This window comes from Anguilla anguilla, chromosome 13 (genome assembly GCF_013347855.1).
Source record: "Anguilla anguilla isolate fAngAng1 chromosome 13, fAngAng1.pri, whole genome shotgun sequence".
Classification (NCBI taxonomy): Eukaryota; Metazoa; Chordata; class Actinopteri; order Anguilliformes; family Anguillidae; genus Anguilla; species Anguilla anguilla.
This window is the reverse complement of record NC_049213.1, coordinates 12,066,412-12,089,628: the sequence shown is the minus strand read 5'-3', so window position 1 is coordinate 12,089,628 and position 23,217 is coordinate 12,066,412. Positions and strand designations below refer to the sequence as shown.

General features: G+C 45.5%; 1 protein-coding gene across 1 annotated transcript in view; it reads right to left on the bottom strand.

Moving 5' to 3' along the window:
* LOC118211763 (integrin alpha-5-like) overlaps positions 1-22,771 on the bottom strand; it is a 48,618-nt gene extending 25,847 nt beyond the window's left edge. Inside the window, exons 1-5 of the mRNA XM_035389191.1 lie at positions 22,328-22,771; positions 7,352-7,482; positions 925-1,025; positions 247-370; positions 88-149 (exon numbers count right to left, since the gene is read on the bottom strand). Of these exons, the coding sequence (XP_035245082.1) occupies positions 88-149; positions 247-370; positions 925-1,025; positions 7,352-7,482; positions 22,328-22,530 (621 nt within the window). The 5' untranslated portion in view covers positions 22,531-22,771. The remainder of the gene's footprint in view (positions 1-87; positions 150-246; positions 371-924; positions 1,026-7,351; positions 7,483-22,327) is intronic.
* Positions 22,772-23,217: the final 446 nt, after the last annotated feature.

The following is a 23,217-nucleotide window of genomic DNA, read 5'->3' as shown; positions in this document are numbered from 1 at the left end:
TAAAGATCACGCTTGGAACTTCAATACCCAACAGGCCCCTGTACCTTGTACCAGGAGCTTAGCAGTCACAATGCCCAGCAAGTTTACCTTTGTAAAATCAGCACTGAATCCTCCTTGACAGTAGCCTTGGCCACCTGGTCCAGCTCTCTCTGTGGTATGGGGGAGGAGAGGAGAGGTCAGGCTGGGGGAAATATTGGGATATACTCTATGATCCTTCACCTGAACTCCCCCAAGGACATGGCGCACCTGTACGGCAGGGAGCGTACTCCACGAACTTGGTGAAGTTATTGACAGAGAGGTAGCAGGTCCCCGTGGCATCTGACATGGGAATGTCCTCTTTGGTTCTCCAGTAATACAGTGGAGCACAGGCCTTGAGGGAGAGAGGACCACCATTTACACTGGAAAACCTCTGATGAAGAGACTCAAAGAAAACTGGCTGAAGAACCAATGAATCACAACTCAATAAAAGAAGGCCACTATGGCTTTCTAGGTTCGTTGAAAGGCTAGTAGTCGGACCCAAGAATGAAGACTACTAGGCTTTTAAACTTTGGACAACTAGGATACCATTGAAAATGCAAAGTAAAGGCGATGTCTCTAGACTACACCTCAACAAGCGGCCTAGCTTTTTGGTGGAAGAGCAAGGCTCGGCTAAAACATACAGCAAGCAAGCCTTACGGCTTTTCAAGAACCCCCCGCTCCCCACAGTATGTACCTTATATAGACAAGCATTTGTGGGAAAACGACAATTATTTGTTTCCAACATTAGCATTTACTGTACAACAGCCTTAGTTCTAGGTGCAGGCAATTGAATGCTCCACCTTAACCATCTTTTCGACATACACTACACGGCTAAAAGTATGTGGATGTCTGACGTCCAACATCTCATTCAAAATTATGGGCATTGGCCCTTTTAATTCAACCTACCAGGATGGTGTTGCCATGGGATCTCACTGTGGCTCCAAACCACTGATGGGATTTGAATTCCACTTGGAGGTCTTTGCCATTGACGTAAGAACTTTGATCTCCTGAAGATGGACACACAAATAGAGAATGCTTGAAAACCTTTTTGGCAAACCTGGCACACCTGCAAACAGCATAAATTCATATCCACAAACTCCACTGCATTATCTTCAAACCACATTGCATTCACATTCACAAACTTCACAGCATTCTTATCCTCAAATCTCATTGTGTCCACAAAACAAATCTTCACAGCATTCTTATCCTCACACCAGATTGTGTTCACATCCCAGATATTTACTACATTCATATCGTCCAAACGGCCTGGCATTCACATTCTACCACTTCACCATCTTCAGCCCCAAGATGTAGGACATGACAGGGTCCTTCTTCCTCTGCACTGAATGTCCCTTGTGGTGAATCCCTCATCTATGCACAAGTGTGCTCTTTATCGCACAGCCATTCCACATTGAAACGCGCGGCTAAAAGCTAAGACCGCCCGAGTTCGCATGGACATCCTAATGAAAGAGCAGCCGTTGGGCTCCCTATGTCTGAATGACCTTGCCAATGACCTCAGAGCTCAGATTCCTCCAAGGTCGTTTTCTGTTCACTTTCAGCCGGCTGAGCCAGAATCACGTTATGACCACAGAAAACAAGAGAAAACTCAAACAGAAGATTTGATTAAAGTAGCCTTACATCATCCCCCCCCCCAAAAAAAGAAAAGACCCCGTCCAAGAAAAGCAGAAGTCCGGGCTTGCCTCATCCCCGCCACCCATCCATCAGGCCTCCCAGAGGGCTCCTCCCTCCTCCACAAATTTAACTGTCTAGGAGCAGAGCAAGAAAGGATGGGGATTAAACCTTTAGCAGTCATGCAGGGCTCCCCTCTCCACAACTAATCAGCAGCCACGCAGGTCTCCTCTCTCACACGGCCAATCAGCAGTCATGCAGGGCTCCCCTCTCCACAACTAATCAGCAGCCACGCAGGTCTCCTCTCTCACACGGCCAATCAGCAGCCATGCAGGGCTCCCCTCTCACACAGCCAATTAGCAGCCACGCAGGGCTCCTCTCTCACACAGCCAATTAGCAGCCACGCAGGTCTCCTCTCTCACACGGCCAATCAGCAGCCATGCAGGGCTCCCCTCTCCACAGCCAATCAGCAGTAATGCGGGGTTCCTCTCTCACACAGCCAATCAGCAGCAAAACAGGGCTGTCCTCTCTGACAGCCAAGCCTGTCCCTCTTTCTTACAGCGAGCTCAGTGAATGGCAGGTCAGGTCATATGGATTCCATTTATGTGGGAAACATTCACAGAGGGACAGGGGAGTAAGCTGCTCACACAGGATTCCTTCATAGGTCAATACTGTGGATTTTCTCACTAAGATTAAACATATGAGCTAGCCGCTTAGGATATCTGTTTGATTTTGACAACCAAAATTATGCACTAATCTTGTGTGAAACGTGCCACACAAGAAATTCAAGTCAAGGTGTTTCTAGCATAGCAGGCACTGTACTGCTCTCTCATGATAAAAACCACAGAGATAAGTTGAAAAAATTAGGTTAAATTAAGTGATTACAAAGCAAACACAAGAGAGGTGTGAACTTGATGGAGCACCAATGAACAAAAAGGATGCGTCTTTAAGGATAATTTTCAATTAAATAAGAAAATGTTATTTTCTTAGCATGGAAGACAGCTTCTGGCTGGTCTTACTGCAACAACATTTTCACATTATTGTCTGAAAACAGGTTAGTGTCCACTCAGATTCTTTCTGCATGTGCCCTTGAGTCCTCTGACATGATTTTATTATAGTGTCAAAGCCACTGGGTTTAATTCATCCAGAATGACACCAGCAAGTACAAAGTGCTCCTTCTGATAAGACTTCAGGACAGGCGTGCTATTGCAGCCAACACGGATGCCAAATCACGAGTTTGAAATAGGTCCAGGTGGAAAATATTAGAAAGGTCACAGTGCCTGATCATAGCCTTCTCTCAAATGGCAGTTTGTCTTCTTTATAGGACTAGTGCTATTTTAAAAGCACTTCTTTTCAGTGCAAAATGTGTAAAGATAAAAAGTGCAGTTGAAGTGCGATACTGGCACCCATTCAGAACAGCAATCTGCAGAAGTCACACATTAAGATATCTGATCCATTAAGAACACGCTGACTTTGAGTGCAGTCTCCCAAAGGCCTTCTTTGTGGGCTTTTTACATGAGAGTCAATAGGGGAGGGAGAGATTATGTACCTCAGCAATTAATTTATCCAAGTCTACAGTAGCTGGTCTTTTGACCAGTAGTGAACCGTTACTCTGGGAGACAGAGAGGGAATGAATGTGACCAATGAGATTAGAGGCGGGTCAGCCAAGGAGTGTAAAACAAAGTCCGATATGTTGCGCCCCTCGAAAAATAGAACATGCTTCAGCGAGAGAATCACACAATTCAAGGATTTGTGAGGAGATGAAGATCAATTCCGTATAGTCTGTGACAGTGTAAGGTTTCCCAGGTGTATGTGTCCACAGGTCCAACTGATATATCGGTATATTTCTGCTACTCTGGCTCTGCTGTATAAACTGGTGAACCAAGAACATGGCCCGTGCATTACATCATCATAAACCCACCCAGCATGCCTGCTGTGGTCAGCTTCACCCTGTCAGCTTCCTCTTATTTCACCACAGTGAGGAACTTTTGCTTTCCATCCAAATGTGCGGCCCTGTTATGATCTCCTAATGTCATGACGGCGTTTTCTGCAGATATGCTTTCATGCGTGTGGGTGTGGCCACCTCCACCCCAAGCCTGAGACCGCTCCTTTCTGGGGACGACTCCCAAATCCAGTTCGACTTAAACAGAAGTGCAGCTTTAATTGGCAGGTTTGACTTCTTCTGAGAAATCAATCCTCGAGGGGACGACAATAGATTTTTAATCAGTCTGGCTATCTTTGTTTAGATAACCTCTACTTGTTGGTTTTGGGGAGCCCAGCTTCTTCGAGGTATTGGTCTGTGTCATCAACCTCATTCAGAGTATATAATTGATTTGCAGACACCCTCCCCACTTCCTGTGCATAGCTACGATCTGCCACACCGCCCCCCCTACCTGCTGGACATGTCTGTCATTGCGGCCTGAGACTTTCATAGTAAGTGGGATGTAGGAGGAAGTGAGATTGGGTGGGGGGTTCTGCATAGGAGGGGTGAAATGGCCAAGAGGAGCAAATGGCTCATTTAAATCTGTGGCCCTGGGGCTGGTGTTGACTGTGGGGGGGGGGGGGGGGGGGGGTCACTTAGACTGGGGCCTTTCAGGTTCTTCACCGAGTACTGTTATCAGATTGCCCTTATCTGATGGAGAGCGATTCAGATGAAACGGGGGTGGGGCAGCCAAGGGTCTCCCATAACGAGTCTGGTCTAATTAAAGCAGTTAATTACAGCAGTGTGCAGCAGACCCTGCCTCGGTGAGGCCTCGCATTATTACAAACTCAGAGGAGGCTGGCGAGGGGGAGAAGGCAACCAAACCAGCCACTGGTGTAACAGAAACAAAACGGTTTCCTATACAACAGTTTAAAGTCAGTTTTTGAATCTGGACCGAGATAACTGACCCTAAGCTGACACAGTCCAGAGCCCCACTAAAAGCTAGCCTAACCTTTCCTCATCAGTGTTAAAGAAAGTCAAACAAGATCCCTGGAGTAAAATCGTGCCACAAAAAATAATCTGAATACATTTTCCCCCCAATCTGCACAAGTAATAATAAATACCTTGACAGATTTTCATTGTAAATTTGTTTTTGATTAAAACATCTTTCGTTCCTTTCCTAAAATCATGGTGTTCTTTATTAAACCTTTTTATTCCTTTTAAGTTTTGTTTTCTTGTAATTGTTTAGATTTTTAAATAAGCAAAATTCAGTGTTTGTTCAAAAAAAGATTACTAATACATTGTTTGTACACTACTTGGAGCCTGTAGAATTTCTTTTGATATTTTTGTTCATTACTGGGCTGTGCGTGTGAAGTGTTCGAACAAGTACCTTTTTTAAATAAAGCAGTTTGGCTGTTGTCAGTGGCTTGGCTGTAACTACCCTGTAACAGAAAGTTTCATGGTCTGTGACCTTGAATCATTATCAGCTGTACTGTCACCAGGGGGTCCGCTTCCAGAAAGGTCTGCCACTGGCGGTATTCTGACTCGTCTTGACTGAGCTGCAGCGGGTTTGTAACACTCTTGTCTAATTGGTCTATTTCTGGGGGGATTAAGTTCTGATTGTGGGAGGCGTATTCCTCCCAAATGACATAACTGTAAATAAAAAAATAAAAACACGTTTATTTTCTCAGGGGTTGATGCAGTTTCGGTCATTAGACTCCACACGTAGGTCTCCACAGATAAGCGTGTTCCCCAGGGTATGGAAAGGCATACTAAAGCGTGGAGATGGGGGAACGGTTACTCATTTTAACACAGGGTTTCAAAGGGGGAATATATTACACACACACACACACACACACACACACACACACACCTTCTCAGTGTTGACCCAATTTAAGTCCAGATGAGTTATCATTTTTTAAATGTTTGCAAAGGTCTTTGCACACAAAGGCCGATTTTTGTTTATGTTCTGAAAATAATTTGAATCTATGTCTCCTCTATGACAGCTTACACACCAATGTGAAATTTTCCTCTGTGATAATCTGTCATTATTTTATTTGGATCTAGTTCATTTTTTTCCCATTATTACACATGCAAAATAGCCTATTGACCAATGAGATTCAGTTTTGTTTAGACGTGTGTGTAGTCAGACTTGTTTTTGAACAATGGCTTACTGGCTGAAAAAGACAAGTGGGAAAATGTCTGGTAGGGAACTGCCCAGCAGTTGGGGTATAAAGATGGTAGGTCTGAAAATGGCTGGCCCTGCTTTTATTAAAGTACAACTAAAAACATCCAACCAGCCTGCCCAATCATGATACAGCTCTGGAAATGGACGTGTTTAACATGTTGATGTCTTTCACATTATTTCCATGAACACATTGCACCAGGGCAAGGTCTTTTAAAATGGCCTACACTGCATAATAAATGTAAAATCAATACATCAATGGAATATGGACTGCAGTGCATGAGGTAAGTTGGGCTAGCAAATGGTTAGCTATCATGAGATTGATGCACAATAAATAATAACAGTTGTGCTAGCTGAATCCATATTTAGATTTTTTCATGGCATAAAATTTTATTCTGAGAAGAAAAAATGGGTGAAAACACCACAGTTGGTGTCAATAGTTGCAGTGCGAAAAATTAGATTTTTCGCATTGTTGTGTTATTTATTTACACTAGCCTTGGTGTGCAAAAACCTTTAACCCAAAATAAAAGAGCACCAGAGTGTCTTCTTCTCATGAAACTAATTTTCTGCAAACATAGCCACCACAACCATCCCCCACTCCCCTCCACTGCACAAACAAACTCCATCCACTCGCCACTTGGCCTCTATCTCAGTCCCAGGGACACTGACACACCGTGACCTAATTACCTACATTTTGTTTTTCAACTCTCTGGGACCTTTTTGGAGGGAGATTTGCTAAGATGAACACATCCTGTGAGAGCAGAACACTGCAGAGCACTCAACACCCCACCCCAACCCCCCCAATCCCAGAGGGAGAGCGCTTTATTATGAGAGACAACTCATCAATGGCTTTTAAGGCTACAGGAACAGGAACAGGAACTAACACCACCCCCACCCCCACCCCACAAGAACTGTGTGAGGAAACTAAGGGTTAGTGACACAGGGAGCAGAGCTGCAAACAGACCAAATACGAACTTTGCAGGGGTGTATCTGTGAAATTCAAATCCAGTTCCTGCCCTGGCCTGCTTGGTTAGTTAGCATGCATTAGACTGATACTTAATGAATAATAATAGTAGTTGTGATAGCTAACTCTATATTTAGATTGTTTCATAGCATAAAATTTTATTCTGAGAATAAAAAATGGGGAAAAACACCACAGTTAGTGTGAATAGTTGCAGAATGAAAAATTTGGAATCCGATTTTTCGCATTGTTGTGTTGTTAATTCACACTGGCCTTGGTTGTGCGTAAACCTTTAACCCAAAATAAAAGAGCACCAGAGTGCCTTCCTCACATGACACACTAACCTCCTGCAAACATAGCCACCCCAAACATCCGCCCCCCTTTTTAAATTCAACTCTAGTTCCTTCTTTTGTCTGCTTGAGCCAGAAAGTTCAAGTCTTGCCTAAATCCATTGGCCAAGATGTCCAGCCGCAACAAAAGTCACTGGTTAAATAACAACGAGCAACCAGTATTAACCATAATCATACATCATGCATTACGTCCTTCAGTCAGGTTCTTCCAAAACTGGAGTTGGCAGAAAAATAGTTCATTCCAGCAGATAAATTGTGAACCAGCGTTGGAAAAAGAGATAGCTTACCTTTAACATCAAACTCAATGGCAGTGCACTGTGATTGGCTGCGGCTCCAGGGGCAATAGAACACTGATCCACCCTCAGTGATATTTGGTTGGCTGGTGTTGGCTTTGGGAGCACCAATCAGAACACTGACACTGTGAAGAACAATAACAGTATTAAAATTAATTTAGCACAATTCAAACACATGGTGCTATTCAATGTGCTTTGCAGAAAGAAAGAAAAAGATAAAACAGACAAGTGAAAACAGGACAAAAATAGAAAATATATATAAATAATAAGGTCATTAATAATAAAAGATTTGCCTGTTAGTCCCTTTACATTCATGGTTTTTTGGGTAGTGAAACTGACTCAGACATGGCTGTTTGCAGGGGCGAGTTACAGTAAAAGATTGCTTAATTTTACATCAGTTGGTCTCCATTTTGAAAGTATGTATTTAATTAATATGGGCACACCTAACAGCTCCATTTTCCCACTGAGAAAGGGGACATTGCAGTGCACAATTTTCTGAAGGGTTAACTGAAATTGACTGATTAACAGCATTAATAGAATTGGCTATGTGGACAGCAGTTTGATTATAGAAATTAACATGAGGTTTGATATTAGAAGTAAAAGTTATGTATTTAGGTCCAGTCCCAGAAGAACGGCTAATTTTGTAACAGAACCCCAAACAGAAGGATTTGTATTTGAAAGACAGTAGCATTGGAAAACGTTTCAACAGAAGTATATAAACCATTAGCAAGACCAGAAAGCTTGGTCAAAGCATCCGATAGTTGTAATGGTCAGATGTAACATACATTACCCCATTACATGTCATGCTACGGCACACTGTGCAAGTTTGCATTTTTCCAGAAGGTATCAAAGAATATAACAACCTAAAAGCACCGTGTTACGGTACATATTTGAGCACTAACTCTCTTCCCGTGTCCCACTGGCTACCTTTCTAAAACAATGACAGTAATTAATGACACTGCATGAAAAGTACTGAGTTTCTGGAAAATATCCGACCAGTTAAATTTGATGAGTGTTGGTCGTGAGCAGTAGTTTCCCTGTGAGGATATTTTTAACACGTGTATTCCCAGAAACGTCTGCACGCTCCCGGTCTGTGATAGGGGATTTCTGAACTCGGATATTCCCGATAAATCCATGGGCTCTGCCTGCATTAAAATTTCACCGCGTGTCCTGAGACGTGGAAGGCCATGTCTGGTAATTTATGCCAAGTGTCTGGACAAGAACGCCTAAGTGCCTGAAATTGTGTCTGTTTCCGACAGAGATTGTTTTAGTGATGGATCCTATTATCGTAAGTCTTTTGGACCGGATACTCGTTATACAGTCATGAGCAAACTCTCATTATGTAATTATGGAATCATTGTGGCCAGTCTGTTAAGAAAGGGAAGTGCAGGGGAGGGGTCAAAGGGAAGTGCACCGGGTTTCATTCTTCACGCCCCTTCAAACACAAGCAGATGGATTTTGTGTTGCACTGCATGCACTGTAGCATCTCGGGGTCTGTGAAAGCGTGAGTGCCGCTTCCTCTCCTTACAGTACACCAGATGTTTCAGGGAGGCAGACTCTCCAAAAAAATCACATTTTGGGAGCCCGGCTACACGGGACCGCAAGCGGCGAAACAGTCGGACGAAGCTAGCACGGCGCAGCGGCGAAACGGTCGGGCGAAGCTAGCACGGCGCAGCGGCGAAACGGTTGGGTGAAGCTAGCACGGCGCAGCGGCGAAACGGTCGAGTGAAGCTAGCATGGCGCAGCGGCAAAACGGTGGGGCGAAGCTAGCATGGCATAGCAGCGAAACGGTCGGGCGAAGCTAGCACGGCGCGGCGGCGAAACGGTCGGGCGAAGCTAGCACGGCGCAGCGGCGAAACGGTCGGGTGAAGCTAGCACGGCGCAGCGGCGAAACGGTCGGGCGAAGCTAGCATGGCGCAGCGGCGAGAGCTGTTCAGCATCTGCCTGGGGTTCAAGTCGGCGGAGCTGACCGAGTTAGCGGAGTTCACGGTCACGGTCGAAACCACGAGAGGGTGTCTGGAGGGGGGTGGGGGGGCTGACCCAGGGCAGCGCTGGGTGAGAGGGAGGGAAGGCAAAGGCCACTCTAAGAGCGCTTCAGACGCGTGAAGGCCACCGGCGCGTCTCCAGGCCGCGGAATCGGGACGACAGAACCCCGGGTATGAAGGAGGTGGCGGGTTTTGTTTTGGAAGGGGAGAGGAGAACCGTCTGCGCTAAGGTCTGGGCCCACGAGGGCCTCCGCACTCCTTCTGGCTGTAAATAATGACATTCCCAGAGAACTTGCCCGTCACCGTTCCCCACACTGACTGCTGTCTGGGGTCCGGATGTCTGGACAGCGAGGGGGGATATCTTCATGTCAGGCCAGGCGCAGCTTCAGGCCCACTCCCCCCGACACCCAACACCCCCCCCCCCCCCTTGCGGATCCCTCTCTCTCTCTTTCTCCTGGAGCACCTCACCACAAATACTCACAACAGGCAAATCTCCAGAGCTGAAGATGTGGCCTCTTCACACAGCTTCTAAAACCCACAAGGCATTAAATCACTTTAATAAGGACTGCATGTGCCTTCTATTGTATTGCATTGGGATGTTGTGCAATGTCATCGAACCCAAGGGCTGCAGTCAACTTGGAGGCGTCTGCCCACATCACAGTAGCTGGTGAGCTTGCACATTTTCCATGTTCATTGTGGGAATGTTATCATTGTCATACCCTTTCTGTTTTCTCTGTATTACCACAAAAACTATACTAAACTTCGGCCATCCTGTCAGAATTGATGCTCGGTTTCAAATTAATTTTACGACAATAAACTAATGTGACCCAGAAACTATGACCCGAAAAGTCAAAAACTAATGTCAAACTGAACACTGGTGCTATGGAATGCAAAGTTATGCCTACGAAAACTCAGTTGCTAACCCTCTGTTGACAAAATATAAGCACAATATGGCCTATTCACCTGTAGCCAGAGCAGCTGAACTTATCTTGATACTTTAATACAATGGATCCCGTTCCAATTTGGGCAGAGTTTCAGCCGTGCGTGAAGGGGAAAGGCTTTAATCAGCCAACTGGAAACAGTTTAGCGGAACAATATTCCATCTAGATAGTGATCTGGAGTAGCTGAAGTAAGGAAAGATTAGCAGTTACCGGCACTTCACCCTACCAAACCGTCTGAGCCCACTCCTTCCCTTTCAGAGGTAGCAGAATGACTTACATTTAACCCTTCAGTGGTCTGCTCAACAAAGCTTTCTGAAGGGTGTGCCTAAGTGTGCCAGTTAAAGGGTCAAAGGCTGACTAAGGTAGTAAGGTGGTTCTCAGGTGTCATATCCAGCTGAGCCCAAAGGGATCACAGAGCTTCTCCACCCTAGCCCCCCAGTGGTGGAACGAACTCCCCGTCCCTCTCCGAACCTCCCCCTCACTACCCATCTTCCGCCGTGGCCTGAAGACTCATCTCTTCAGACTATACCTAGACTAACCACCACCACACTGTATATTTCACTCTTTAAACCCCCCCCCCCCCCCCTTTCATGTCACTTGTTACATGTTGCCCCATCCCAGCACTTTTCCGTAATTTGTATTTGTCCTAATACTGCAGCTTATTCTTCTGCCTAGTTTGTTTTGTAGAGGTTAGGTCAGTATAGTGTTCACTGTGTGAACTGTGTTCTTGGCTAGAACTAGTTGTACAAAATAAGTATTGTACCTTACTGAACCTGTGTTAGCAGTTGTCTATGACCATGAAATGCACTTTTTGTACGTCGCTTTGGATAAAAGCGTCTGCCAAATGAATGTAATGTAATGTAATGGTTTAGTGGTCTGCCTTATGGTCCAAATGAAAGAAGTACAGTTCCAGTATAGTTACTAACTACTGAAGCCTGTTTCGCACAGTTATCTGTGCAAGATTAGCCTACCCGGCCACTAGGTCCTTTGTGCAGCCCAGCATAGATACGACCTGTCGAATCCAAGCAAAACTGGCTTCGGAGTTCAAATCCTTACTCATGCGAAAAATGTCTGTGGGCTAGCACTATTTGACCGTGTTTGCGGTTCTTGAAAAATGTGCTGAAATTACCTTAGTTAACGTGCAGTAAGTCATACAAGTATAATTATCCAAATGGTAAACACATGTTCCCTGAAAAACTGAGGTGAGGGGATTATGCTGATGACACCAGACACTGAGTCGACCTGCAGGAGAGCACATCAAGGGTAATTTCAATAGGTGTTACATTTTTTCCTTGCACAGTGCAGAATGGCTAAACAGTGAAATGGTTTGGCCTTGACTACACCCCAGCAGTTGGGCCTCAGTACTTCTTACTAGAATGAGTGTGAAGCAAGTGCACAAGGTTTGGCTGCTACTCCTTTAGCAAGATCCATTGCTGAATCTAGGGGTGGCAGAACAAGAACAAAAAAGGATCATGGGTAAGGATGGCATTGTGGTCTCATTGGCTGCTAAATAGTAGAAACACAATTTCAAGGGTTAAATCAGCAATTTGACATGCTAAAATGTTCAGATCTTTTGCTGATTGTAAATTTCTCAAAATTGTAGACAGACATAAGGACCCAAAGGACAGTGTCTTTGATGCAACTGCAAGTGAGCAACATCAACAGAAATAAATACGCCCAACAGGTTTTCTCAAAAGGGAGTCCCACAGCGGGTACCTAACAGATCTGGAAGTGACTTTCTCTGATCTCTCAAACCAATTTTAAGCATTTGTGGACCTCCAAGATGAAAGGGATATGTTTACAAACACCTCCACAATGTCACTTCCCTTCATTTCCCCCTCGCTTCGACACAAACCTTGGCTTAGGTTTCATTCAAAACCTTGGTGCTAGCCTATGGAGCAGCTAAAGGCATAGCTCCATTATATCCTCAAAAGATCGTCAAAGGTGCGGCATGGTGGTGCAGTGCTTAGCGCTGTTGCATCACAGCAACAATCCCGGGTGGGGGGGCTTTCTGTGTGGAGTCTGCACGCTCTCTCCCCGTGTCTGAGTGGGTTCATACCGGGTACTCCGGTTTCGTCCCACAGTCCAAAGACATGCAGGTCAGGCTAACTGGAGAAATCGGTCATAGATACAACTCTGTGAGTGAATGTTGTGTATACCCTGCGATGGGTTAGTGACTTGTCCAGAGTGTATTCCTGCCTCTCGCCCAATGGGTGCTGGGATAGGTTCCAGCCTCCCGAGAACCTGATAAAGCTGGATAATGGATGGAAGGACCCTACGCAACAGCCAGACCTCTGCAAAGTTATGTCCCTTGTGTCACTGCATGCCTACACTTCCAGGTCACGTCACCTGTCTGTTCAGGCCCCCCGGCGGTAGAATGAGTTTCCCACTGCAGTCAGGACCATAATCCATCTTTCAACGTAGACTGAAGACCCATTACTTCAAACTGCATCATTGCTCCCTTGACCCACTTTAGATATCCTCTTTCCTTTTGGGATTTCCTTTTGAGATAATAATGTGATAGGTATAGCCATGTAAAAGGAGGCTAGGTGTTTACAATGGTAATTGCTAGTTTGTTCTGTAAAGTTTACACTTATTGATGTTGTATTCCTGAGACTCGAATACGAACACAAATGTTCTCATGTTCGAAAGAACTCCTGTGAAGTCACTGCAGTGGAATGTAACGTGACGTCTTCTTCCCAGCTGTCATTCTTATGTCACTCCAATGTTGTCATAATTGCATAAAGCGTGCCGAAACCACATGTGGCTCTTCAGCGGCGTGAAATCACAATTCCCCTCACCCGGCTCCAGCTTTAAGCACCATCTGCGTTCATACGACCACCCTGGCTGTGATACAAGGCTTCTCACTTCTGAGGCACATTAGCAGGTAATCTCTGCTGAACTCTGCAGGCTAATGAGATCGTCAGAACTCTGCTGAGTCAGAGGGAACCCAGTGACCCCCTGCTCCAACGGCAGAATTTAGGAACCACTCTGAACACAGAGCAGGTGATATCGCCACCCTTCATCAGAATCAGAATCAGAATCAGAATCGTATTTTATTGCCAAGTACATTTACACATACAAGGAATTTGCTTTGGTCAACACACCGAGGCAGCCATCTGCGGCGCCAACTTATTAGATGAGAAATGAGAGAACAGGAGGAAGGAGGAGGAAAAAAACAGTCCTTTCGATGAATCGCCCTTCCTCCCTTCTCACAGATAGGAGATGGCTTGTTTGTTGCATCTTGGGAGCAACGCACACACCCGGCCGACATTCGACTGACGGCTCCCGCAGTAAAAGAGCCCGATCATCAGCTGGACAACAGCAGCACCACCATTAGCACAGTCGCAAGCGACTAGAGCAGCTGGGGGTGTCCAGATCAGGAGGCGCAACATCGGGAATGGAGCCAGGGGTGTGCAGCTGGGAATGCAGTGGGGCAGGAGGAACATTTCGGTCACAGACCACAGGCTCCAGAGCAGAGGGCTGAGTGGGTTCAAATCCCACTCTGGGAGTCACGCTCTAAAAACTAAACACAGCAGCTATGAAACCCAATGACTAAACACAACACCCCATAAACAGAGCAGCAACTAAACACAACCTCGGATAAACTGAGAAACAACTAAATACAGTAACTACTAAACACAGTATCTGATAAACAGTGTAGCTACAAAACACAACTGCTAAACACAACATCTGACAAACAGTGCAGCTACTAAACATGCTACTGGACACAATAACTAAGACAGCAGCAACCAAACACAAGTACTAAGCACAACACCTGGTAAATAGAAAAGCAGCTACTAAACACAACAAACAATAAACAGAGCAGCTACTGAAATCATAAGTTACTAAACACAGCTACTAAACACAGCAGATACTGAACACAGCTAAAACGAAATGCAGCAGCCACTAAACAGCGGAATGACTGAGTCAGAAATTGACTCCCTGCATTGCTATGACAACATCCTATTACATACAAACAGAGAAACAGAAAACTAATTTTTCTCCTATAAAGGTTGATTGGATAAACAAATGCTATTCCAAGACCTGCGTTTGTCACCACACAAGCATTTCCTCCCATAGGAAGCAAACTGGCTGAAACGCGCGTCTTACTTGGGACCTCCAACCACTGTAGCAGGAGGTTTGTCTGTTTCCAGCCAATAAACAACACTCGCTAGACCAGGTGCAAACTGTACCGTTCCTCAGCAAACACAGCTTAAGCTGTGGCAAACAGCGCGAGGATCCCTTCCCCCAATCCCTCATGGATGATAGCAACATTGTGAGCAAAAAATCACGGCCAAAGCAAACAGAAAGTGCATTTCCGCCCCATTATTTTAGCCTTGCGTGTGATTAGCCACCAAACATTCGCAGCTCTACGGTGTATACTGCAATATTTAATGGTGAAAAACAGGTAGGACCCCGTCTCCCTCAGGGGGAATAATGCCACTGATATATTAACCACAATTCTTTATTAACTCTCTCCGAGCCTCTGGTCACATGCTCGTCCTGATTATTTCTCAGTCTGTCAGGCTTGGAAAGAACATTTTGTTTACTAAAAAATCATACATGAATGTATAAGTCGGCTGAATTTTCAGTCTCCACTCCACCCGTTCATGTCAAAGAGAATTCTGAAGTGGCAGAATGCCTCCCTCTCTCTCTCTCCCTCTCTCTCTCTCTCTCTCTCTATCTCACACACACTTGATAACTGAAATCACAATGGTGTTGGCATTGTACTAAACACAAGCATTGCTCTGGGCCAAGTCTTGTGTGCAGCGTTGTATAAACAGAGATATTGAACAATGAGGTGGAAAGACTGTCAAAATAACATGTCATGAACCTCCATTACATATGCATTACACTGGGCTGCCTTATCCAGAGCTTAAACAGGCTATATTTTTCATAGAAACTCGCTTATTTAAAATATTTTACTGAAGAAACTCAGGCTAAGTACCGTAACTCAAGTTACAAGCCCAGCTCCCTACCGATTACTCCACACTGCAGCCCATTCAGAATCCAGGTCCTGCTGCAATACAGAACCCAGCATCTAAAACAGCTGCTTGTTGCTGACAGCTTCTCATACTGAAACATACGCACCCGGGTCAGTTTCATCACACACACACACACACACACACACACACACTTCCTTTTCAGGTTGCAGTGTGCAAGTTTTCATTTTCACCCATGTTTTTTCTGCTCTTATTTTTACATCATTATTTTGCTCTTATTTCTGCTCTGCATCAATTTGTTTTAGGTATATTCTCCTTTTTGTTGGTTTATTATCGGAGTCTTGAGTTATACGCCACTTGCCCAGTAAAAACAGCTGTCCCGAGCGTTATTCTTCAGTGGGACGGAGGGGGCGGCCGGTCGTTTGAGGGCTGTGCTCCTCTCGGCTCTTCCTGGGCCTTGAACAGGCTTTTCTGCGCAGGCGGTCAGCTGATTCTCGGCGGAGGGGCCCCGCGGGGGCCGCCACGCGGTGCGTTTACGCCCCCCCCCCCCCCCCCCCCCCCCCCCCCGCCGGCGTGGCAAACGGCTGCGCGCACGCAGAACCCCTTTACCCGCCGCTCCGCGCTCCCTCCCCCGTCGTCCGCTTCCGCTAACGCCGCTGGAGCCCGCGTCGCCGCCGCACGTCAAGGTCTGGCGAAGCACTCACCAATCCCATCCTCTCTAAAGTCACTGAAAAACTTAGCCAAGTCTAAAAGCTGCATCTAAGAAGAAGTAGTTCACATGTATCAAACTAATTTCACAGGTGCAGAACATTGAAGTGGACTCTTGGGGGAAAACAGAGACCAACACATTGCTTTGCACAGCCACAAACAAGTTTAATGGTGCAAACAACATTTCCACCTTCTTGTCAGGTATAGCCATCACTTTTTCTTCACCATAGTTGTATCGATTCCCCACCCCCTATTTATACAGCAAAGCTATATCTCACACAATTATTATTTAACTTTTTTCCTTTCTGTAAATCAGAAGACAAACACCCAACTATTAATGAGGTGGATAAACATTAAAAAATAAAAGACTTTCTTTGCTCCTTTAGTTAAAGGGAACCAACCGCCTGGGTCAGGGTTTAAAACCCTTGTAAATCTGATAAATTAAGGAGCAAAGATAGCGTGCAACCTTCCTTCTGAAATAAATGAGCCATTTCCTTAAAAAAAACACCCCTTAGCAAAGGCAACTTATTTACATGGTCCCAGACGTGTACTGAGGACAGGGGCACACAAATAAGGGCTTGTCTTTAAAACAGCTCTTTTTCGGAAACTCGAATCTCGCGGCAGCATCTCCGTTATGCAAGAACGCCGTGTGCCTGTGTCCCAAACGGACTCCGAAATCAGCGGCCCCTTTGTGAGCAACCCTGCTTCGGCAGCAACGGCGGAACCCCCAGGCGCAAGAAGCGAAATATAAATTTTCAGCGCCTTTAAAGCCGGCCAATCACCTACGAGCTGCTTCGCAATGCGGAATCCCGGAGTAGTCGGGGTTCCTACATCACTGCGCGCCACCGTCAGTTTTAAATGTGGCCCCATTCACAGCTCAGGTAACGGCCTGTTTTTAGGCAGCGCCTGGGCCTGTTTCCTCTGATTTGCAGGACCCCTGTGGCACGCCTCGGCTTCCTGAGTGAAGCGAACAGTTGGGGTGTCGTTTTCACCCGTTACACGGCTGCAGAGGCGGAACCCGCAGACACAGGCAGAGCACTCTACCCCAAATTCCTGCTTAAAGAAAAATAAAACACAGCAATTACCCATCTGCCCCCTAACCGACCCCCCCCCCCCCCCCACCCACCCACCCATCCTAATTCCCACACCCACAAAGACAGCGAGACCTTCCCATGCTGCCCAGCTGCATGATGTCATCACCATTTTACGCTGTAACACATTTTCGTTCACGGGTGGATTTTCATCACGATGCGCATAGCTGAACAGAGACATCATAGCCGTCTGCTCAGTAGTCTAAAATCAGTGCTCAGCTTAAGAGGGCAGTGCTCAGCTTAAGAGAGCAAGGCTCCAAACAGAGTTTTCGCTCTTTACACTAAAGCAATCGGCTGCGCTTTCGCCCACAGTCCACTGCGTCCATCCGCGCTCTCAGCATCAAAATCTCCCTTTGTCTCTCAAACAGGTCTGCTGACGTCAGTCATTCCAATACTCGGTGAGTGGATGGAGACAGTACCATCTGCACAACTGACGCATTCTACCCAGCCATGACAGAACAAACCCGAAATGAAGGCCACCGGTGATTTAATTCCCCTAATTTACGCAGCGGAGCGGCGCAGAAGGGCGTCCCTCGGCCTGCCGGCGCTGAGGCGTGGCGCCCCCATGCGCGGCCCGGCCGGCGGCAGCGCTGCTCTTCCCGCCGAATCTCGCGATCGGCCCGCCCCCTTCGCCGCGGAGGCGGAAAAGCACAAAACCAGACAGCGTTCGAAGGACTGCACGCGGATCCACAGCGTGACTTCCGCCCCTCGTACCGCGCTAACCCCGCGCGAGAGAGATAAAAACGCCTCCGTCGCACGGCTCGTTTCGAAAAGCCCAAAAAAAAATACGTACGATTTCGCCGGCGTACAAGGGGCATCATTGTCTCCTGCCGCCGGAGAGAACTGCAGAGGGGGGATAGAGCTTTCCAAAGGAGCAAAAAGTCAATATTTTAATAGTTTCCTAACTTCTGACCTTGGATAACATTGCCCTCCTTCCTCTGACAAACTACAGGAAAGCTTTCCTGGTTTTTAAAAATATATATATAGATTGGTCATATTAATTAGAAAAAGCACCAACTGCCCAGCAGCCTTGTGGGAATCATGAATAAAGAGACAGCGCAAGTAAATGTTTCTGTTAACCTCTCTTTAAAAATGCTGCTAAGCCCTCACCAAATATTGGCTTAACAGTGACCCTCAGAAGTGGGGCCAGTTGAGCAAATGTATCACAGAACCAATCGAGGGTGACCGCGGCATCCGCGATCCGTCGCGGCGAGGCCGTTAACGGAGCCGCGCGGGGCCGCGCTTTCCCAACAAACCCGACCTTCCCAGGCCGCGCGCGCGTGTAACAGGAGTGTAACAGGAGTGTAACAGCTACCGAAGCTGCCCTCCCAAGCTCTTCGGTGACGTCACTGGAAGCGGGACACCGAGCCTGCGACCCGATCCCCAAACCTCCGCCCTCTCCGCCCCGACCTCGCCGGCGAATCAGGGTCGTAACGGTGAGGCGCGCGAGCGGCGCTGGCCTCGCGCTGACTCATCGGTTGCGGGCCGCCAAGGAGCGCGTCGGATACGCGCGCGGCTCTGATGCTTCTGTAACACGATAACCAGGGCAGGTTTGCTCTTACGGGGCTCCTCACAGAGGGGCCTTTGTGGGTAGGATCATAAATAACCATCGCCCAATACAATTATGAGGGCCCTGACACACAGCTGTGTCATTCCGAATTTCACGGTTCATATCTCCAACGCTGTAAAGTTTTTTTTTTTCCGGAAAGTTTTCTTTAATGGCTGTGCTTAAAATTGGCATCTCCACCGTACCTCATGAAAGGTAACACAAAATGAAACCCAGCTTCTTCAATAGTAGTACAAAAACAAAATTTTAAGCCTGGAGTTACAGATAGTCACAGAAAATGTACTGAATCAAAGATCTATAAAAATGATCTCACGGTCCTGCCCTCATCATTTGCATAGCAGAAGTTACTGTTAGTACAGAAATGCCTGAGAGCGTGACCTCAAACATAAAGCACATCAGTAACAAATATAAATAACTTGAATGTGAACATTGACTTCTGAGGTCAGCTTGCTAGGGGCATCATTTGACCCAACATTTGCCCCTATCTTCTTCAAGGGAACCACCATGGTGGTCAGTCTGACGATAATTCAATTTGATGTGGACAACCCATTCTCCACAGACAGGAACTCACAGCCCATCCAATTTAGTTCACAGGAACTCACAGCCCACCAGATTTAGTTCACTTCTGTACAGAGCAATGAGGAACAAAACTAAAATGTTCAATCCTCTCTGGCCAAGGACATTTTACTCTGATGAGAGCACATATGACCCCTCTCAGACTCATTCAAACTCTGTTAGAGTTAAATTAACACACAGAATTTTATTTTGTGGTGACAAAAAAAAAAAAAATGGCAATGACTATGTTTACAGGACACATGTGGAAAGTTTAACACAGACATGGCCTTAGCATAACTGGTTGCGAGTTCTTCTGGCAAGCGCATTTTGTGTTTTCGAGCTAGGCCTTCCTGGCAACTTACGGAGCATAGATGACAGCTGACCGTCGGATATTCCTCATTTCCTACAGGACATATGCTGGCGGGATAAGACCCGCTGAATTAGTCATTTATTACTTCCCCCTCCGGGTGGGAAAGTTCTGTTTGTTATTAAAACTCACTGCTCATTTCACAACTATAAATATTCTAATCATAACACGTGCCTAGTATGTATGAAAATTAATGAATGACAAATTAATGAATAAGCAATTATACACAGTAAAATGTCCAGCGTTAATTCAACTCCAACAGAGTCCAAAACGGACCATACGTACTCTGCACGAGTCGATATAACACAGAACATTTTACTGTGTATTTTGAAATGCAACACAAAGCTTAAGACAGTACAGGCATGATGTGTGGCATTGCTTGTAAGGCAGCTCTTTAGCAGTACACAAGTCCCTTAATAGTGAGGGTTCCACTCCCTCACCATAGGACCATCTCAGCTGCGATGACTTCTCTGTCTGTTATGCTCACTGCTTTCTACCTGTCTGAGCAAAGACAAAAATAAGAACAGAGGGGCGGGCTGCCTGGTCTCCTTTTAAGAGAGAGGAAAAACTGCAGTGCTTATGGCATCAGCACTGCCTGTACATCAGCAGTTTCATGTTTCATAAGCGCTAGATGGATAGCATGTGTGTGCGTGGGTGTGTCTCTGTGTGTGGGTGTGCACGTGCGTGTGTGTGTGCGTGTGTGCGTGTGTGTGTGTGTGTGTGTGTGTGCACAGTGGGGCATAAACACAAACACAGCTACAGGGTCTGAGTCACACCAGGGCAGCATTCACATTAGAGGACCGAATTTTAATGGAATTATTCAATCTCTTTCTCTTTCAGCAACAGAATGGTACAACAGCACAGCATTGACCATTTTGTCAATATTCCCTTCATCTTAGTCAGGCATTAACAGCTGTCAATCAACACATACAAATGTGTGACAGACAGTATCTCACAGAACAGACCTAACATCAGGCCAGGAATGCACAGATGTGACATACAGATTGGAACTACATCCGTTCAGAAACACACTGAAGCAGTGCCTGGTCTGAGACCCGAAGCCTGCAGCTGAATCCTTACAGAGCGCTCCTATTGGCTCAAGGATCAGCAGCACGGTCAACGCATCTGACAAGACAGCCCTCCAGCTTCAGCCCCTAACAGACAACAGAGCTTGGACACACTCCGCTGAGTCAGCAAGAGATGGCAGGAGACACCTTATTAAAAAAGATCAAAAAAGCTTCCCCTTGTGAAATTAAACGGTACCGAGAGGCAAGGGTCAGACTTTGACCTATGAGCTAATAATAAATTACAGACCAGGCAGAAGTAGGTTACGGTCACTAGTTCAGCCACAGAAATGCCAGTGCTCGTTTGTTTTTATATATTAACTTATGTTATGTACTATAAAAGCCACAACCGACCACCTACACTTACTCATTATTATTACTATTATTATTATTATTGTAGATTCAATATCAATATGGATCAAGAACTTCATGCAAATCCTATTAAGGAGGACAACTCTGGGTATCTCTCTCAATAGACGAAAAGCTTCGTTGCCACAGCCTTTATTTTTTCAGAAAACAAAAGGCCACCAACTGATTAAAATTCACGTAGCTTGGAAGCAGCGTGATTCAGATCCTCACTTTTCAAGCTGTTTCTGTAAACAGTCTGGAGCTGTGGAAAACGCGGAAAATGAACATCCTAAATCCTTTAACTACGCCATAAGTCTGTTATTTGAACATTAGATTAGACAGCGGTTCGTTCTGCTCCGAGATGTACTTCGCATGAGCAGGCTTGGGAACCCCAAACAGATTATAGGTACCTCTGGGGTTCGCGGCTCGTAGGGAGGAAGCGGAGACAGGAGAGTTCCCTACTGCGCGCCCGGATAGAACGCAGCTGGCCAAATACCAAGGCAGCATCAAAATTACTGCAATGCAGTGATGCAAATACGTGCCCAGTGACAACGACTGACTTTTTTTTTTTTTTTTCTTTAAGAAAAATGTTTGCATTATCAAAAGTTTCCGCCTTAAAACAAGTCCCCAGTTTGAGTATTGAGATTTGAAAATGAGCTCTTCATTGGTCTACATCATGGCTAGGCAAGAGAGCGTAAATCAAATCGCTAAAGTAGTTCCTGTAGCTTCCGTATATTGTATGTTGAAAGCTAAATTAGTTATTTTTAAAGCGGAAAGAAACCAAAAATATCGCTTGGATATTAAACAACGAGTGCGGATTAGCCTACATGATTAGACAAATGTTGGTTACTCATGTGGTTAATGTTCACTGGAACTTTTCAACGAGTTGCTGCCATTCCAATAAACCAGATAACAGGAAAATGTACTCTAGAATGAAGATACCCATAGTCTAGTTCGATATTATTGTCAGTTAGAAAATTATTAATTGGCAAATATAAAGCACTTTAAAATGAGACAATCGAAGTGGCAGCTAAAATCGCAAATCATTGTTTTACAAGGCAAGATCATAAGAACCTGTCTGATTCAACAAAACTGTTTGTTAATCAACGTTCATAAACTTATTTAATAATTTCAATTTTAGGTATTCTGTAGATATTAACAGATGCTCTTTCTATAGGTTGCTAAACTGACAATTGTTGGATTAAGCGAATCAATTAATTAGACCAATTAACTTACCTGGCAATGACTGGTATAACAGCCATTGCCCACTGTTTGAATTGATCGTTCGTATAAAATGTATGACCTACGTGCAAATGCACGTACTTGTCAACAGTGTATTGGGGCAGAAAGAAAACTGAAAAAACTCATGCGCCGGATAGAGCAGAGATGATCGCTCACCTTGTAGAATCGGTCAGGTAAAACTCCACAGAATAACCGAAGTGGCTCCCGCTTGGTCCGCTGTAAACCGTAGGGTTGTCTACATCCAGATTGAAAGCTGCGCACAATGTTGGGAGAACCGCGAATAGTACATGGAGAGACGCGCCGATTCTGCAGCGGGATAAGTACAGCGAAGTTTTCGAAAGATGCCTATTGTATCCCATCTCTGTTGCTGCGTTCACTCGCTGTCCTGTAATGTTTGTGCAATTTAATTGCCAACGCAAAAACTGAAACGCTTGGATGTGTACGAGGTATCCGCAGTTTGTGTTAAAACCACAGCATGCTGTTGTACATCCGAACAACACACAAGCAGCTCGTAATTCTCATGGAGGCTCAACTCTTGCTTCTCTTCCTCTCTCCGCTTCTCGTTTTCTACACTCTATCCCATGCACATTAAGGAGAGGGAGTTCCCATATTGGAACTGGAATAAGTTTAGTGGGGGTGGAGCTTTTGATTCTGAAAAAAACGGTCGCAGAGGTGGGAGGGGGTGTGCGGGAGCTGTGAGTTGTACAGGAAGAGCGTCCCTAATCGACGCTCACTCTTAAGTGCCCTCAACTGCACGGTCCTAGAGTTGGAGAACATCCAAAACATGCGCCTTAGTCATGAAAAATGTTTCCAATATAACCTCATTTATGCGTGTCATAAATTTAGAATGTATTCTCTAAACAATGTATGGCCACTCAGACATTTAAAGATGAAGGAAATTAGATATCGGTACACGGTAGACAAATAGATATATTAATATATTAAAACTGATAATATTATTTGCCTCATATGGTAAAATAGTCGTGTATGTTCTCAAATCTGGCTGCAATTAATAATAAAAGGTCAAATGCTCATTACTCACAGTC